The 19,759-nt window shown below is 39.9% G+C and overlaps 1 protein-coding gene across 1 annotated transcript; it reads right to left on the bottom strand.

Moving 5' to 3' along the window:
• Positions 1 to 645: 645 nt before the first annotated feature.
• LOC137256100 (sodium-dependent dopamine transporter-like) lies at positions 646 to 19,490 on the bottom strand. Its single transcript, XM_067793799.1, has 13 exons — positions 19,376 to 19,490; positions 10,725 to 10,856; positions 10,363 to 10,627; positions 9,327 to 9,459; positions 8,842 to 8,976; positions 8,325 to 8,428; positions 5,858 to 5,982; positions 4,829 to 4,941; positions 4,366 to 4,494; positions 3,831 to 3,930; positions 2,372 to 2,472; positions 1,312 to 1,482; positions 646 to 811 (listed from the first exon to the last, which is right to left on the bottom strand). The coding sequence occupies exons 1-13, from the start codon at positions 19,488 to 19,490 to the stop codon at positions 692 to 694; spliced, it is 1,743 nt and encodes a 580-aa protein (XP_067649900.1). The 3' UTR covers positions 646 to 691.
• Positions 19,491 to 19,759: the final 269 nt, after the last annotated feature.

The following is a 19,759-nucleotide window of genomic DNA, read 5'->3' as shown; positions in this document are numbered from 1 at the left end:
AAAGTAATAGTATCACAATCAATTGTCGCAACCGACTTGCTATCATAACAGTTGTTCCCCTCATCTGTACATACTCTACCTACTTGATGAATCACGTTGAGACAGCATCGCTATCGCCCTTTTAGGCAAAGGCAATTCCACTTCAGAATACGAATGTTTCAGAGTGGTACATTGTTTAAACTTAAACTAAAATGGAGATCGTGTTGTTGTGCCAGTAGAAACAGTTTACTGTGCATCAAAGATGTTTTTGCCACTTTGTATTAACTGACCGTAGTATATAGTGAACAATGCTTAATACCTCTTAAAAGCTATAATTTCTTCACCGTGCTTTTACTATAAATGCCTTTTGAATACCTTGCCATAAGAGGCGATTTAGGGGATCGGGTGGTCAGGGTCGCTGGTTGACAGATATCATCGCACCACAAGTGCCTAGTCCGATGCTCGTGTTGTTCATCACTGGGTGTCTGGTTAAGACCATTGTCTACGGACCGCCGCCATTTAGCTGGAATATTGGTGAGTGCGGGGTAAAACAACACACAACTTTTCATAGCAAGCAGTCAACACGTGTAAGAACATATCCATACAAATTGAGTAAATGCTGGAGAAAGTAACTCTGAACAAAACACAACAGCAAAACACAAGGAAAGATCTAAAACGATCGTTGGTCACAGACATTTGGACACGCCGAGGGTTATTCTCCTTCGACTGAGTTTTTTGCCAGTTTGACCATTGGTTGTAAAACGTCAGTGAAGTCTTCTGTTAGCCCAGATCGGTTCCAGTATTCATTGGGCTCGATGGATTTTTTTAGTTTCTGAAATGTGTCGAATGTAGCAGTAAGCATCTTGATCAAATATCCCACACAGATTTTCTTACAGGTTAACAAAGCCGCAATCCTTAAATTATTAAAATGATGTTAATCCATAGTGCTTTTGAATCACTATGCGTTTAATTGGTGGTAATTCAAAGTGTTCGCGAGAACGCAAACTGCAGCATGAATAAAATATTGCCTGGTATTATGGACATTACTACACTATTCTTCCGTTTATCAAGGGATTTGTAATGTGTTCGTTTTGTTAAAACGTGCCGGATACTTTTAATCTCTCACAAATTGTTGGGTGCATGCGGTGGGAGAGCCGAATGATGAAAGCGTTCTTTCGCAACCACGGTGACCTGGGTTCGATTTTCCACATGGGTACAATGTGTTAAGCCTATTCCTAGTGTGATATTTCTGGAAGTTTGCTACAAGCGGAGTAAAACTAAACTCATAAAGTCACCCACGCGTTGTAATTCGTGTGTTTGGGTTGTATTTACCTCTTTCATTGTTGCCCCTTGAGTCTTGTAAACCGTCCAGATGAAAACGATCGGAAACGGTAGGAGTGAGGAAAATGATATGAGCCATCCAACAGCTGTTGCCCAGGGGGGGTAGATGTAGTCCCCATACTTCGGGGGTCGATAGGAATAGAAGGAATAGTAGCAGATCACCTGTTACAACAGTGCAAGTATAGCACAAACACACAGTCATCCTGCGATTTTCATATTTGACTATACGTAATCTCCGTATATTCCTCATTACCGTTCACATTGTCTTTAAAGGTCTGAAGTATCTCTGGGAGGTAATGTGGAACGTTACAGAGCATAAGGATTTGACCCAGTGTGAAGTATTTGTTAGAATGTATGCCAAGCAACGCTATATTTGTCGTTTGACTATTTTGACATTTGCGTGTGCCTGGTTTAAACACCGACAACGTACACAATCCTCACGGTATTGATGGATATTATTGATGGCAACATTTAACACCATTTTGTCAAATTCGTCAAACAGAGTAATGTCTGTTTACATCGTTGTTAATATATGGTGATCACAGAGCACACAAGTTAGTTTTGTGGGATGCATTACAGCCGGTAAAGGCTGACGTGATGAAAACGATATGAACCACCCAACTGCTGTTGCCCAGACTGGGTAGATGTAGACTTCTAACTCGGTGGGAGTTGAAGTAGCAGCAGATCACCTGGTACAACGGTTGAAACATAACATGTCTTATGTCCTTCACTTTGCACGACAATAACGGGATCGCGTAAACATCGCCTCGTATTTCTCGTCTCTTTAGAGTTGTACTTACCCTGTAGAATATCCGATATGGCAAATCATGTCCAGTTACCCATGTTTGCCGCCATCATGAACTTACATTTCGATCACTTGTTTATTAAAGAACTCGAGGTTATATGGCGTTTTCCTGACAGATGGCTGATAAGGGAAAACGCCTTGTCAGCAGAAATATTTATGAAATATTTATGTAACCACTTCCGTTGACTATTCAATATGTTTTAACACAAGTTCATTAACAAGCTTTACATATTGAGAATGACTTACAACTAGAAATAGAGGGCACATAAACTTGAAACTTAGGACCATGGATCGAGGTATCATCTTCCTCCACATCATGAAGATGTCCTCCTGAAACCGCTTTATTCCTTTAAGGGAAAGTCACCATGAATTACCATTCACATACATGTTATAAGCACAATATTAGAATAAGAAGAAGACACAGTCATTAACATCCCCCGCATTACCTCCAAGTTCGGTCAAACTTGTTGCCATGGAAACGCAAAAAAACTATTTTATTCAGAATACCAAAACTACCAAAAGGCAGGCAGCAATACACCACCAGATCTAGCTATGTGCCAAGTTTGGTGAAGAAATATTGAATGGTTTTAAAGTTCGGATTAGGAAAAGATAAACGTGCACGGGGCTGGGGGTGGGGTGGGGTTGTGGACCGATGGGGTGCATTTTAAACCCCCACGCAAAACGCGTTGCGGTAGATAATGAACGTAGAGCCAAAGATAACGAGTTCGCATATTTCATGGGGCTATGTACTGGATTTTGATTACACCATTCAATGCCGTCCAAGACGTGTTATTGTATATATGGAGTAGCGTTTCCAGATTTATAAAATCAGTGACATCCGACATCCGATGCAATTTCCGATTTTGTCATTTTCAAAATTTTGTCATGTTTGGTATCTGTTACTGAGTTCACAAATGTAACCGAACACGTTCATTTGGCCCTTAGGTGGGGTCGTCTGGCACTTAAAGCGTTCACTCGTCACGCAGAAGACCCTATGGGTACAAGCACATGTCCGCCGTGATATTGCTGGAATGTTGTTAAAAGCGGCATAAAACTAGACTCCCTCTCACTCATTTCATGTTTACACCTAGTATCATCATTGTTTCACATATTGGTGCTATTGTCGTAATAGTAGATTAGATTCTGATTAAAAAATATATCTCTTCACTCTCCAACGGTACTGTCGTGTTTCTATTTGACAGGTGCTTGAAAATCTGGGTTAGAATCGATTTTCAGCAACCGATGTTTGTCGTAAGAAGTGATTAACAGAATCGGGTGGTCAGACTCACTGGCTTGGTTGTCACTTGTTGACATCGTATCCTAGTGTGTAGATCGATGCTCATGCTGTTTATCACTGGATTTTCTTATCCAGCTAATATTTACAGATCTCCACTCTGTAGTTGTGATATTGCTTTGTGCTTCGTAAAACCAAACACACTTTATTGAATGATAGCCAAACTTCAACCCTACTAGATATTTCTAGACGTACGAATGTTTTTGTGTTATGCATATGTTACGAACAGGAAGTTGACCAGTGTGGTGTCAGAAAATGCTAAATAATAATGGTTATTCATATCTGCATGTGTTAAGAAAATAACTACAGTAACATATACAGAAGGGCGGTTTGAAATAACGTCCAGCAAAAGTAACAAACACAATGTGGATAACCTTTTTTAAAGGTAGCGAGTGTAAACTTCATTCTTACCATAGCACCAACCCACGGCAATACACTCAAGGATGCCAAACACGGCCGGCGATGGGAAGAAGATATACCAGTCAAAAAGCGTCACCACGTATATCCCACCCTATAATATATAGGTTACGCACAGAGGTAGAGGCATCGGACATACATATATACATACATACTTAATCGAGAGGCGTTACTTACACATACGTCATTTGAGTCCAAAAATCCATGTAAATGATAAAATACTATATGAAGTTTAATAATGACTGCTTTAATAATCAAATCAAATGAAGGCATAAATAGGTACAAACATACAAGCAGTTTATCCAATGACCTTTTGTTGTTCACAGGTACATGTATAAAAAATGAGCACATGTCATTGTATCTCCAATGTGTAGATAAATGTTCATGCTGTTGATTGTCTGGTCCAAATACGGACCACCTCTATATATAGATGGAATATTGCTGACTGTGGCGTTACACAACAGCATGACAAACAAAACATTACTTTACCTGTGAAATGGTACTGTACCGACTTGAAGAGCAGCATTACCTGTGAAATATATATCAATCCAAACAGGAAGAGGCTGAGAAGCACAGCGCCGATGACAAGCCAGCGTCGCTTCATCAACCTCGGACACATATCCTCCAATGCAGAGATGACTATTTCAACTCCCGGTACCTGCACATGTTATAACAACCGAAAGAGCGTCACGTTCGTTACTATTTGAAACATTTCCCCTAAAGTGACTCAACACTTTGTGTGCTGGGTATGTTGCTCTCAACGGGCTTGTTCAATATGGATCATGAGATGGAAGAACAGATCCAGACCGTACAACATGTGTAACAAAGCGCATGAAAAGTACGTAGCGAAATTTAATAGTTAGCATCCTTGATGGGGTGCTGATTCCAAACCTTTCGGTCATCAGTTAGGTTATTACAACATACCCTTCATTAACAATCATATATTGTTTCATTTTGAAAATGACTACGAATTAACGGAGCTTCTTTATTACCGCAGAATCAATAGCCAAGGACATCAAGGTCACGAAGGTCAACACTGACCACAACTGAGGCAGAGGAAGACCGGAAATGGCCTCGGGGTAGACGATGAAGGCAAGGTCAAAGCCTGAAACAGATACCATATCAAATGTAACGTGTAGTCTCAGGTTAGTTCGACAGGTAATATTTTATGAAGTTCCAAATAAAATTCAAATCTACTGGATCAGGATAGCAATGTATGACTTTGTTTATTTGATGTTAAATGTGGGCCGGAGATGTTGCAGGTACACGGCTACACGTTGCGGAAAAACGTTCATGAATTCAGTGGCTTTGATGGTTTTCATTTTTTTACACATTATGAATAGACGAACCGAAAACAGGCCCTCATTCTCATGTGATGGCAATCGTTGTGAAATATATCAGTAAAACGGTTTTGACATCATAAGGGCGAAAGTAATTCTTTACAACGTTTCATGTATCGTATTTTTTCATATGAATGTGACAAAGAATTGAATTCCGTGGCACTGGTTGTATCTGACGAGCAAACAGATCGCAATCCAGACAAATGAGTGAGTGAGTGAAGTTGGTTTAACGCCGCATCAGCAACTATTAGCGGGGAGACAAATATTTGCAACACGTTATGAAAACAGAGAAAACGGGTTCAATTTAAGTGAACCCGTCCTAAGTGAGTGAGTAATTTTGTCACACTCGGCAGTATTGCCGCTATTCGAGGGGGGTTCATAAATGATTGAGTCCGGCCTAGACATGTCAGTAATCAAGAGCACGCCCATCAATCTTCGCAGTTGTGAACTGGATACGATGATATGTGTCAATCAAGTTAGAGTCTCACCCTCCGATCCCGGCAGTTTCTGAAGACCAATTTTAACGCCACGTGTATTCCAAAAGGCGTAGAGGCACAATCACAGATTTGCTCTTGTACAGTTTGAGACAACCTGACCACATGTACCTCTACATGCGTTCAGATTGCAGTATAATGCATGTCATAAAAATAAAATTCCCTAATGTATCAATGCTGTACTTGCCGGAGGACTGAAATGCTTCAACAGTTACTCCACGTCGGTAGGCCACGTGACCAACAACAGAGAAGAAAGCGAAGCCAAAGAAAATGTTGGTGAGTGAATCCATCAGGCAGATGATTATAGCATCCCTTAAAAAAAACAACACTTAAGCAATATACGATGATAACAATAATAACAATTGAAATAGCAAAATGCATTATAGGCATATCGAGGCACTTCCAGGCAGTGAAGTTTATTACAGCTAATTCTGCGACATGGGTACAATGTGTGAAAGCCATTTCTGGTGTGACACGATGTGATATTGCTGGAATATTGCTAAGAGCGGCTTAAATCTACACTCACTCACTCAATCTAAGCTGACAATCTTCATAGGTCCCTTTTTCACATTCATCCAAACAAAGGGTGTAACAATGCATGGAACTGATCACGATTGTGAACCACCCCTATACACCCCCAACCCCCTCGTTGATTGTACTTTATCGATAGGTGTATGAAATGACGATATATATGGTTGCATGAACTATCAATACTATCGCTAGAATATGTTACAAAAATAGCGGTAACTTTCTCAGATTCAACCTTGCTCATTTTTTACGAGACTGTTAAAACTGAGGTCAGAAATAGCCTTTCCTTTTTTACTCACAACTGATGAATGGACTAGAAGACTCTTAAATCTGCACATGTGGACAGACTCTTGTTTCTACAGAAGAATTGGAAAGATCGAAACCTAGATAAGGGATGAACTATTCTCTTCTTTCATCACAATATTTGAATAAACTCAGATTTAATGTGAACATTCATTTTGCATACAAAGGTGTGGGGATCGAAGAGTCTGCAAACACCGTTTTGTAATAAATAGTATTAAATCCTGTGTGGATGTGTTAGCTTGATGAGTATTTTACTGCATTATGTTCATCAAGAAGTCATCGTGAAAACTTGGCCAGTACTGACCTGAACGTTATAAGGAATAAACAACTGAACACCTTTTAAGGTTTAAGTTGTTTAATGTAAACGAAACTATAAGAAAATGCCAGTTTGCTGGAAATTTCAATTTTGTCTGAACCATTACAATAGTTACCGTTATAGTAGCTTGCAATAGTCTATCGTTATCGCAATAGTTCCTTAGACAATAGGCACACCTATCCCAAAGGCTGTCATGGAACGGAAATGCATACTGTATACTCACAGTAAAGTTTACATTAAGCCACATGCATCGTGAAAACCTGAAAATTGTTACGTTGTATTGTATTATTACAGATTCATAAGGAGACCGTTGTCTGCTTGTACGTATAGTCAGACGTTTCTAAAGCATCCAGAATATCCTACTTCTGTCAAACCCAACGCAGGAACTCCAAAACCTTCTTAATTTTAAAAGTGTTGGATTTATCCAATCCCAAATTACATCTGATGTTACAAGATCCGCAGTTGTGTTGAAGATCACATTGAATCCTGCAATCTCAGGCAATTTTGGAATCTTGGCTATTGCTGCTGACAGAATACATATTGTTATTATGTTTTACAGATTGTGATAGAAATACAGCAGAGAGGATTTGGGTGATCCTGGCACAGTCAGGCGGGTAAAGCTCATCATCAGCTCAGGGCCCTCGCCCCTTCTACACGCAGCCCAGACAGCGAATGGGACTTCTCCCAGGAAACACTGCCTAGTCGAACCCACCAAGAACTTTCCGGAGAATATGGAGGCTCCCCGACACTGCAGCCTTCTGCATTACCCAGATTGTCAGAAGGGCTGTGCTCAGGGTGGAGAACCCAGGCACTCTCCTGATCTGCGACAAGAGATCAGGAGGTGCCAAACCAAGGGCACCGAGAACAATGGGGAACCTGACGACAGTGTGCTTGGGATGCAAGGGAGACATTCCAAAAGCCAGGTCTGCATATTTATCACGCTTTTCCTGAATCTTGCCAATCACATTGCTGTCAAAAGGGACAGAAAATTCAATGATATAAATAATTTCATTGGTTTTATCAAACAGGACAAGATCAGGTTTGTTAGCAGGAATTCGTCTCAGGCTGTATATTGGCCTATTCCAGAGAAGCTTAAAAGCATCATTTTCCAGGACGCCCTGGACATGTTCAAGATTGTAAAATTATTATTATTATCGCTATACATATTGTATAATCACCAATTGTATAGTATACTGCAACTGTGATAATTTTACACTACCATTACACTTTCTTTCAAGTAATTTGTAAACTATTTTTGAAATGTTCATTTGTGTCACTTCATTGGTTTTTCAACTAGTTCTTGTCCTTTCGTGCATTGGTGCAATACTAAATACTGATTGATAACTAACATATCCTTTCTATGTCCTGACATAGTCATAATACACCCCTACACACATGGAAAACCGGGTGTAGCTACACTATTAAATTCATACTTTATAACCATAGGATCATTTATTGATTCAACAGCTGAAGCGTTTCTATAAAACCTGTATGATCTTAAATATACCTGAAGCAGTTGTTGTCCTTTCTGTTGTGTCCAGACATAGTGATGATACACCCCATGGATATACCCAGGGAAAATAGGGCGTAGCTACACGATTGAAACCATATCTGAAACCGTTCACGCATATCATAAATGTAAAGATCGTATCAGAATCATAAGAAATAACCTAACCTTTGATGTGGCATTTGATGTATGTATCCGAGATCTCGATAACGTCCCTAAAAGTATCCCCTACGTTACTGACAAAACAGTAAAAGTTTTTTTTCTAGAAACATGTTCTTCCTCCACTTCATTGAAGAAAACTGCACTACACACATATTCTTCAGTACGAACGTGCATTCTATAGTATTGTGCAGTGATACACACGTTCCCTGAATACTTGTATTCGTTTCCCATCCTTCCTCTGCGCACATTAGAGTACTGGTTTCTGTCGCTTCATGATATTTGTGGTTATTACGCTGTACAGCTATAGAAAGGTAATTTAAAAACATGCGAAGGAACCGAACCAGGATGTACCCACTTTAGCGTCAGCAAGCTTTTCAAATCTAGGGTAGATGTAGTAGTGAATTCCTTCTGCTGAGCCCGGAAGAAGACAGCCTCGGATGAGGAAGACAAGGATAAGGATGTAGGGTAGAGCTACGGTCATGTAGACAAGCTGACAGAAAATAACGAGTGAGTACCGACTAAAACTTAATATTATTGGTTTAAAAATGTGAACTAACGGTTGCATAACGGAAGCAGGCATACTTAATTTATTGTGGATATTAAGTTAAGTGAGAAGAGGAGTGAAAGAACTGGATATTGAAGAAATATTTTTTTTGTATCTGTACCAATGATCTTTGATTTTTGGTTTCATTTGTGGGTGTGTCTGTGTCTGTGTGCGTCTGTGGGTGTCTGTGGGTGTAGAAGTCATTAAATGTGCACATATAGTTCATATCCTGTCTATATTTTTAGTCGCACACTCTGTTTTGCTCAAGAACTAACGTAAGGCATTGCACATATTACCTTCCCTGATACTTTTATTCCTTGAAATATCCAAAGGAATAAGATCACCGTTGTGACGGCGAGACACCCAACTAGGTGCCATCTTAGACCTCCAAGATTGTCCAGGCCATCACTCTGCCCATGCATCTGGAATCTGAAAGAGGGAACAGCCTTAGGTCTGCCGCATACTAAAGGACCAACAACCAAATTCAGGACAAATTTCAGCGAGCGATATCTTTACTTTGGTGCGCACCGTTCACTCAAGTTTGGTCATCAGATCAATTCATTCCATCATATGTAAGACATCTGCTCTTGAGTGATCTAAGATCATCAAATACATTGTAAACAGATGCATAAATATTGCATAAATTGCTGAGTTGTCATTTCACTACACTGTTTGCAAACACATGCAAGAGATTAGCTTGACCACAACAGACCTAATACATAACAATGTGAGGCAAAAGTTATTGTGACATAGGATCGTTTGCGAATGAAGTTTTGGATATGAAAAAGAGAAAAAGTTTGTTGTAATGGACGAAGAAACGATACCACGCAACTAAGTGGACAAAAGTTCACTTCGCCGATTGGTTAACTACCCTGCACCCCGATCCACAAAGCATTCGCAGCGTTAGGAAATTCATAAGCCAACTGTACCCTATAGGGTTAGGACAGGTCGTAATGGTACAAACAGTTTGTGGATCGGGACCCATGCCCGTAAAATCCCATGCTTTTTCACCTATCCAACAAAGCAAAGATGTCACAAACTGCAGGGCTGAAATCGACGTTGAGTGCCAGTTGCCAGACCTGCATCAGTGGTCAATGGCCGAGGACCCAAGTTCGAGTCCTCATATAGGTCAACGTCTGAAACCCATTTCTGGTGTCGTCCGACGTGATATTGCTAAAAGTGGCAAAACTAAACTATTTACTGACTGCTAGTTACCATACCTTGAATCATTTGTCTTTTCGTGTAATAATTTTCTATTTTCTTCGAGGCAACAAACTCTGATTCTGTTTATGTGTCACAATAACATTTGCGTTTGAGTATGTTTTAGTGTACTTCCAGAATTCTTCGGCAGGTGTCATCTTTCCGGCTGTTTCATTAAAGGTGAGTCTTGCGTCTGCTCTGTTTGACGTAGTATCGTTTGATTCATTTGAAACGTTCTTGCTGAGCATGCATGCTGGAGTGTTCCATGTGTTGTCGCAGCTGTCCCAGGGCAGGTTGTATGAGAACGAGTAGTAGAAGTAATACATGTACCATGTAAAGTTGACGTTGTAATAGCTCGTGAATATCCACGAAACAATAGCACCGCCAATGCCTATTCCTGCAAGAGTACGGGATATATGAATCAGTTCAGTCATCCTAATTTACAAGACGAGCTCTATTTGCCAAATACCACAAGACCATGTAGAAATCGTTACCTTTGAAAGCAGGACATATATTCCACACTTTTATAGGTCCACTCTGAGAAAACTGTCCGATGGTCATTTCCAGAAACACACATGGGATGGTTCCAATGATTGTGAAGAACATGAACAGTATCAGGAAGGCGCCTTGTCAACAAAGAAAAGGTAATCATGAAAGGAAATCAATTAGTCCTTGAGTCTAAGAAAATATTGGTACCAGTGGTGGTGGCGTGACTGTGGGGGTCGGAACATATCTTGGAAATAACACTATTCTATTTTGTTTTTGTTTTCCTCATTGACTCAAACAAGATATTTTGCACAAGAAATAAGTACTTCAAAGGATCAATTACAAGGGAGCCACTGGTGAAATCATCACATTTGAGAACAGATGATAGACTGAGGAGAAAAGCCATTGCCAAATTGGATTCTAAGATTATAGCAACTACAAGCCGGGATACTGATGCATTACCACAAGAGGTGCTCCAGAGCACATACAAGAAAGGATTACAGACTTCACCACTCAACTTTAGGCACCAAAGTCACAGAAGAAAAGCAATGAAGAGGCTTTGACAGAAGCATTTGATAAGTTTTCCATGTATATGCAAAACACTCTATTCCAGAATCCAACTGTATAAAAGATGTCAGAGATAGTCAATAGATTGAGAAACTGCATGGAAGGAAAAGGATGCAAGAATACCAGAACAACTAAAAACATGCACAGCAAAATCAAGTCAGAATTTGGTGATAGCCTGCATGTATTTCAAGATGATAATGTCAAACTTCTTCTTTTCCCCAGTACATTGGGAACTTGAGGTATTGCCACCGAAAACCAAACTATGAAAGAACTAGATACAACTAGACATTTGTATAGTGCAGATATCCAGTTAGTTCAACTGCTCAAGGGCGCATTTTCTCCCTCGATCATTGGATGTTCATAACAACGGCACATCGTATTTGCAATTTCAACTCCCTGGGGATCATACACCTCTTGCAGCCTTACCAGGCTCACTGAGTTACTTTGGCTTTCCCATCCTTACGAGGTACCCATTCACAGCTGGGTGGACTAGGACACATAGCCACAGTACTTTGTCCATGTTTACTGCACGTTGCTGTACCCGCAACTAGGTGTTTCTACGTATTCGTGTGGCCACCATCTGGTCATCTACCAACGGATTCGTGGGTTCTTTTAAGTGCACAGGGTTGCGTACTGCACACTAGGAGTTGTGACAACACTGAAAGAGTCTGAACACAAAGTTAACTCTAAGGTTTTTTACACCCGGTGGGCTCGATCCCGGCACCTCCAAGCTGGCTGGATTAGTAGCCTGGCGCCTTAGACAGCTCGCCCACCGCGCCCCCAAAGAACTGAATGCCATAACGGAAAACAGCGACAGCAGGAAAGCCCTTCAGAAAACAGCACCGCTTCTTCGACAAAACTATAAAGAATATTGAAGAGGAGTTACCATGGCCCCCAAAACAGTGTGATTTAGACAACTGCTCATAAGCGCATTTATGAATACTTAGAGAATGCTGTATGTTCTGTATTGTATGGAGCTAAAAATACTTTTGGATGACACGGCTCTGGATAAAACAGCAAACAAAGATATACAGACAGCAGGTGCAACAAAGTGTCAGTTTTAAGCCTGGTGCTGTTCCTAGTATTATCTGATGGCAGAGTATCGCAGTATCTTCTTAGGTCAGATGAAAAGTCTTTCAAAGTTGACCCGATCAGTCATCCAGATGTACAATTGAGGAGAGCAAGAGATGAGGTAGATGCTTTTTCTGTTGTAGGCATGTTGGAAAACTAATGGGTGAACCCTTTCTTGAATTCCGAACTCATCTCCTTGTCATCACCTTCTCAAGGCACAGGCCATTGGAGAAGAGAGAATGATGGACTTCTGTACACATCATTGACAGCCTTTGTCATGACTTTCATGATCAGCTGCTAAGAAACAAGCTGTAAACCTTCCCCAAACTGGGCCAAATTATGAAGAAATTCCAAACAAGTCAAGTTGAGGGTGTCCTGAGCTGACAGGAATCTTTTTGCCTATATGATTAGAATACCTCAAAGCAGGAAGTTTCGCATGAAATCTGTCATTCTCATGGACCACGTATTTTATCAATTGCATATCTTGCATGACCCATCCCGTTGTCTGACTGACCGTATGGCACTTGTCCAGGAGTCAGTCACAGCAGTCATAGTATTGATGTCGATCGTCTTTGTTGTAGACAAGATCGTGTAGATCAAAAATGCAGAGAAAGTTCAGAGCAGTGGAACGCAAGGAACACAATACAAGAACATCTCCTGCAGGCCACACCATAAAACAATGACGGTAATTCCTTTCCATATTATCCAACAAAAAAATCGTGTTCTGTCTTTTGTCAAGGATAGGGAAGCTGAGACGTATGGAAGTCGGATTAGAAACAAGAATCTCCGTGTCACCTTGAAGAGGAATGTATCAAGCTGGGCCTGCACACTTTAGAGAGGATAGAAGAACTAGCATCCATTCAGGAGTGAGTGAGTGAGTTAATATTTAACGTCACATCGGCAATATTGCAGCCATATCGTGACGAGAACATTCGACAATGAAAAAGAGCATATGGACATTACAAAAACCTGTCAACGAAGGACAGTAAAACAACTAGAATATCACAATTTCAATTGAACCTAGCATGGAAAGTAAAAACTAATATCACTATTTAGACAATACAATCTAAAAACAGACTATAGATCGCCAACAACAGAAGGTAGATCACCACACTAGGGATCATGGGGACTTACAGTACCTTTGCTACCTACATGGACCCCAGTTGGATTTACACCCTCCCTTCAGCTGCTGGCGATTGTACGAGAAGTTAGCAAAAATTAAAATAACATGAATACTACGATTAAAAACCTGGTAGACTTAAATTTACGGTGAATGTTTTTGGACTTACGTACCCTCTCAGGAGGACAATAATTTTACAATACTTCAACCCCCTTTGAGGGTACAGCCACCAACAATTCAAGTTACTAATCCAAACTACCAATCTTTAAAATACATCTATTTACACAACATGATATTCAAAATTCAACCAAAAAATCAATTTCTTTCAAAAAACCAATAATTAAATGGGAATTACGCTGGTAAAAAGATCCTTAATTGTTTTAACTGTAAAATACTTATCCCTTGTGATGGAGAATTCAACACAGTCAAGCAGAATATGCTTGACCGTGACTCTCTCATCACAAGGGATACAAAACGGTTGATCCTCACCTTTTAACAGGTGTGCATGAGTATATCCAGTATGGCCAATACGACATCGTCGAAAAATAACCTCTTCAAATCTGGACTGACAGCCCAACTAGGTGTAACCGATATACGGTTTTATTTCATGTAATTTATTTATACCTACTTGGGTGTCCCACTTCTTCTGCATCAGATCACGGATGTACGTTCTAATGCTAAATTTATAATCAGAATATGGAATAAGATGTGGTGTCACAGATTTGTTGAGTGCTGCCTTGGCAGCAAGATCGGCCATTGCGTTACCGGAAATGCCTACGTGGAAATGCCTACGTGGCTGGGTAACCAACAGAAGACGATGTTGTATTGGCCAGTAGCAAGATTATCATACAATTCAATAATTTCAATTAAAAGAGGATGTTTACAAGAAATATTTTAATTAGCCTGAAGGCAAGAAAGAGAATCTGAATAGATTACATATTGTTTACGTTTAGGGTGTCTTTGAATATATTTAAGAGCTGTTAATGTGGCGTTAGCTTCTGCTGTAAAAATAGAACTATTATCTGGTAATCTAGAAGATACTGTTCTGGATCCAGTGCACAAGCCACTGCGCCACCGTCCTTGGACCCATTTGTAAATAAGGATTTATAATTGCTATATTTATGTTCTAGTTGGTTATATTCTTGTTTATATTGTAATTCATTCGTTTCTGATTTTTTAAATGTGGTCAATGTTAGGTCCACTTGGGGCCTAACCAATTGCCAAGGAGGAGAAGAAAGAAGACGGGAAAGAGCTATATATTCCAGCTCAATGCTGGCCGAAGAACGAATTGGTTTAATTGTTAAACCAAGAGACGGAACAAGAGAAGATTTCTTTTTGTATACATAGTCATACAGAGAACTGAAAACACAATTATATGCAGGGTTTGACTCACTGGAATATAATTTTGTTACATACTGTAAAGCTAATTTTATACGTCGCTCAAGAGATGGCTCATCAGCATCAACGTACAGGCTGTCAACAGGTGAAGTTCGAAAAGAGCCAAGACAAAGTCTTGGACCTTGATGGTGAACAGAATCTAAAAATTTTAGGCTGCTTTTACAGACTCAACCATATACAATGGAGCCATAATCAAGTTTTGACCGGATCAGTGATCGATAAAGCTGTAGGAGGGTAGCTTGATCCCATCCCCATTTAGAATTTGAAACGACTTTCAACAAGTCAAGTGCCTTAAGGTATTTAGTTTTGAGGGATTTGATATGTGGTAGAAACGTTGAATGTGAGTCAAAACTTATTCCCAAGAACTTGGCCTCCTTTACAACTTGTATGGGAGATCCATTTAGAAACAGTTCAGGATCCATCAATTAAATCGTTTAAAACTTTCGACAAACTATTTATCTTGATACTAAAAATTGTTACAGACAAACTGCTGCCTTGTGGAACACCCTGATCCTGATTGTAATGATCAGACAGGGTAGAACCAAATTGTAGAACCCAAATTGTCTGTAATTTAAAAAGTTTGCTATGAATTCAGGCAAACGACCTCGCAAACTGAAAGCATGTAAATCTCTCAAAATGCCATATTTCCAGGATGTGTCATATGTATTTTCGAGATAAAAAATGATAGACACAGCATGTTGTTTATTAATTAGTGCGTTTTGCACAAATGATTCCAGTCGCACTAGGTGATCGACAGAACTTGTTTTTACGGAAAACACACTGTATATCTGTAATGAGGTTATTTGTTTCCAAGTACCAAACAAGTGGATTATGTATCATGTGTTCCATGGTCTTGCAAACACAGCTTGTTAATGAAATCGGACGATAATTTGACGGATCGGAATGATCACGTCCAGGTTTAGGTATTGGCACTACTATAGCGTCACGCCATGAAGAAGGAAATTTCCCGGAAGTCCAAATATCATCAAATATATGCAAGAGCATCTCTAAACAGGATTCTGGTAAGTGCTTCAGGAGCTGATAATGTATGTTATCAGCTCCTGTAGCAGTGTCATGAGCTTGATCAAGAGCAGTATGGAGTTCATGAATAGAAAATGTTTCATTATAATCTTCCCCATTATCTGAATTGAAATTAAAAGTTTTCTTTTCTTGTTGTTTTTGATACTGCTGGAATTTAGGTACATAGTTAGAAGAGGAAGAATGTTTAGCGAGAGTTTCCCCCAGTTTATTTGCAATATCTGATTTACCTGTAAGCGATTGATCTCCATGTTTAAGATGATGGACACTAGATTCAGTACCTTTACCTTTAATTTTTTGGACCATGTTCCATACCTTGGACATGGGTGTCCGAGAATTTATTTTGGATACATAATTTTGCCAAGATTGGCGTTTGTTCTGTTCAAAAGTACACCGCGCTTTAGAATTTAAAATTTTAAATTTATTTAAGTTATGAACCATAGGATGGCGACGGAAATAATGTTCTGCTTTTTTCCTTGCCTTCCTAGCTTGTTTGCAGTCATTGTTGAACCATGGTTTTCGAATATGTGGAACTGCAGAGGAATTTGGTATACACTCATCAGCTATGGAATTCAGTTCATCAGAAAAGTATTTAATAGCATCAGGAACGTCAAGAAAACGTTTGGGTTTACGTTTTTCAGCACACAGTGTTTCATATAAAGCCCAGTTAGCCTTTTAAAAATCAGATGGAGTTATAGATTTTAGTATATTAGGAACATTGGTCACTTCCACAGAGGTCATCGTGGACTGACCATTCAAATTCATTGAGTAGTTCTGAATTTGTGAGTCGAGGGCAGAATACGTTCCCGTACCAGGGTGTTTTAACTGTCGTTATAAATACATAAATCATTATCAGAACAAAAATCCTCAAGTGATTTACCTTTAGCGTTTGTATTTACACTTTCCCAGGGTTGATGGTGGCCATTCAAATCTCCCATTATAATACAGGGCTTCGAGAGTTGGTCATACAGAGCTTGAAGATCGGTTTTGTGAAACGTCAAAGACGGAGAGATATAGAGAGAGCATAATGTAAACGGAACGTGCAAAGTTAGTCGCACTGCAACGGCCTGAAGATTAGTAGTAAGTACAACAGGGCTATGGATAACGTTTTGTCTGACTAGAATGGATGATCCTCCTGTGGCCCTATCCCCCGGAGGTGGAAAACAATGATATGCATCAAAATGACGAAGATCAAATGCATCTGTCTGTTTTAAATATGTCTCTTGGAGACAGATCGCTGAAGGTGTAAAATCTTGGTCTAACAGCGGTAAGTTAGTCCTCAGTCCTCTGCAATTCCACTGTATAATATTGTTGGAATAAACAACAATTCTCTTTTGGGGGCATTTATTGGGGATCTACCCCGCACTTTTTAAGAGGGCGACAAGCTATGTGCCCTAGAATGAACGTTTTCAGATACGCACATGTCTTCAAGTGATCCATATTTATTGAATAATTGAATTTTATTTTCTGACCCTTTTGGGGCTCTGCCACTGATTGTTTTTGCAAAATCTGGCTTTTTATTTAGTTTTAGTGAGACTTTGTTGAGACTGTGTTGACGATTGTGAAGATGATTCAAGATCGGGTGATGTTTCTGATTGTGTTTGAGAGGGACCAGGAAGTGATTCTCCCGTTTGAGTAGATGTAGTGGGTGAGAGAAGGTTAGGAGAATCCATTTTCACCCACGTTCAGTCTGTTTGACAGCTGACAGATACAGTAACTATGCTAGATGTTGTTTCAGGCGTTCTTTTGGCAATGGAAGCATAGCTTTCTATTTGTCCCGAGCTTAGAACTTATCTTTTTGCATCATTTATTAATTGCCATATGCTGTTTCCAAACAGGACAGTCCTTAGAGTAAGATGGGTGATTCCCTGTACAGCTGACACATTTGTTAACATTACTGTTACAATCTTCTGTAGTGTGGGTCTTTTCCCTGCAGTGAGCAACTACAATAGACAAGGTGCACGAGTTTACTCCATGGCCAAACGTTTGGCATTTGAAGCACCTGAGAGGATTGGGAATGTATGTGTCAACATTTACATTGCAGTAGCCTGTCTTGACTGATTTTGGAGCAGAAGGTAAAGAAAAAGAAAGCAGATATGTGTTGGTTTTAAAGGTTTCATTGTTTTTACGAGTTGAAAAACGTCCATTTAGGAGGAAGCAGACACTCGATCGTTACTCCACGCCAGACATGCAACATCATCATTTGTGCCGAGAATGCAGATGTCTATTTCTATGTGTTGTAGATTTCTATGTGTTGTAGATGAAGCAAAAAACAAAGAACCGAAAAAGACTCATGAAGGTTTAAAAGGTAGCCAAGGTCCTCGGTGAGAGCGTTTGTGAACCACTACCTGCATGCCATGCATGTGACACCACTAGCTCATTTGCAGGAAAGGGAAATCTGTCTCCTCTTAGACTCCGAATAAGAAGTACCAAGACTGCTTCAAACAACTTGGAATGGATCCTGAGCTTACAGATTAATTTCAAGGTCCTGGAGGACTTCACGTGTTCACTGTGCAGACCATCCCTCGAGAGTGTCAACGATCTTCGACACATGTTGTTCCTCCTGAGGAAGGGCGAACTCTTATCCCACAAGCTTTCTCCTTGCAGAGACTGTGTACTAAGGCACTCACAGACAGCATGGTAACAAGCTCATGAGTGGCAGGTGGCCTTGGAATGCAAACGTGGAGTTCCATTCCCTCTCGGCAAAGGATAGATGCTTCAGGAGAGAGACGGTGAAAGTGTGCTTAAAGGTGAGTGGTCTACTGGCACCTGAAGCTATCCTACAGCTTTTAGCATGCAAATGCGCTAGAACATGCAAACTCTCAAGCTGTGCTTGCATGGCAAATGGACCCAAATGTTGCAAACCTGTGCATTCACACAGACTGATTCTGATGTAGAATATAGCAGTTGTGATAACAGTGATGAGGATGACATATATGATGAATAAACACTGTTTACGTTTCTGTCATCAAAGGCATCAAGTAATCAATTTCATAATGTAAACACTAGATGTATTTGATAATTTATTTGAAAGTAATTCAACTGTTTGGTGCAAATTAGTTAACTCAGATAAGAAAAATGGAATTTTTTCGCACATAAACATTCATGATTTTTCATAAAAAGTGCAAGATACTACCAATTTATATACCATTACCAACTCTTTGACATATCTGACTAAGAAACACTTCGTGACTACTAAATGTTTCGTAACAAATTATGTTTTCTTTTATGTTAGAGGTGAGATGGATTTTTCCCCAAGATTATGATGTACCTCAGAGGTCAACAAAATAGCTGCCAGAAATATTTTCCTATCACATCAACACATTATAACCACATGTAGGGTTAAAATATATGCCTCCCTTAAACTTACAAACTTCCATTGTAAGAGATGTACACTGTTAAACGGCTAATAATGGCATAACTGTTCACACGATTACTCACATCTGTGAATTCTGGTTCACTTACCTCCTCCATTGCGCATGCAGTAGAAAGGAAATTTGATAAAAGCTCCGGCCCCGACTCCGAATCCCAAAAGGGTAATGACGTAATCCAGCTGACTTTGCCACTGTTCGTGCGTCATGGTTGTCGCCACACTTTAACAAAGTAACAGCTAACTCTAAGTCATAGTGAGTTTCAAAAGTATAGAACGCATCCACAAGAACACCTCTCAAGAATCAAATCAACACCTGCTGAAGTCAACTGCATCATTATGAACATATGCTATATGGGAAAATATTCGAGCAATGATATTTTTCGCTGAAACTAAATGCATGGTAAAAAGGCGGCAGCAACTGACTTTCCTATCAAAACACCGAAGCCGTAAAACGTGAACGTCAGCCGTGAATCAGT

The sequence above is a fragment of the Haliotis asinina genome, chromosome 11 (assembly GCF_037392515.1).
Source record: "Haliotis asinina isolate JCU_RB_2024 chromosome 11, JCU_Hal_asi_v2, whole genome shotgun sequence".
NCBI classification, from domain to species: domain Eukaryota; kingdom Metazoa; phylum Mollusca; class Gastropoda; order Lepetellida; family Haliotidae; genus Haliotis; species Haliotis asinina.
The sequence above is the reverse complement of the archived record's forward strand: the minus strand, read 5'-3'. Positions and strand labels throughout refer to the sequence as shown.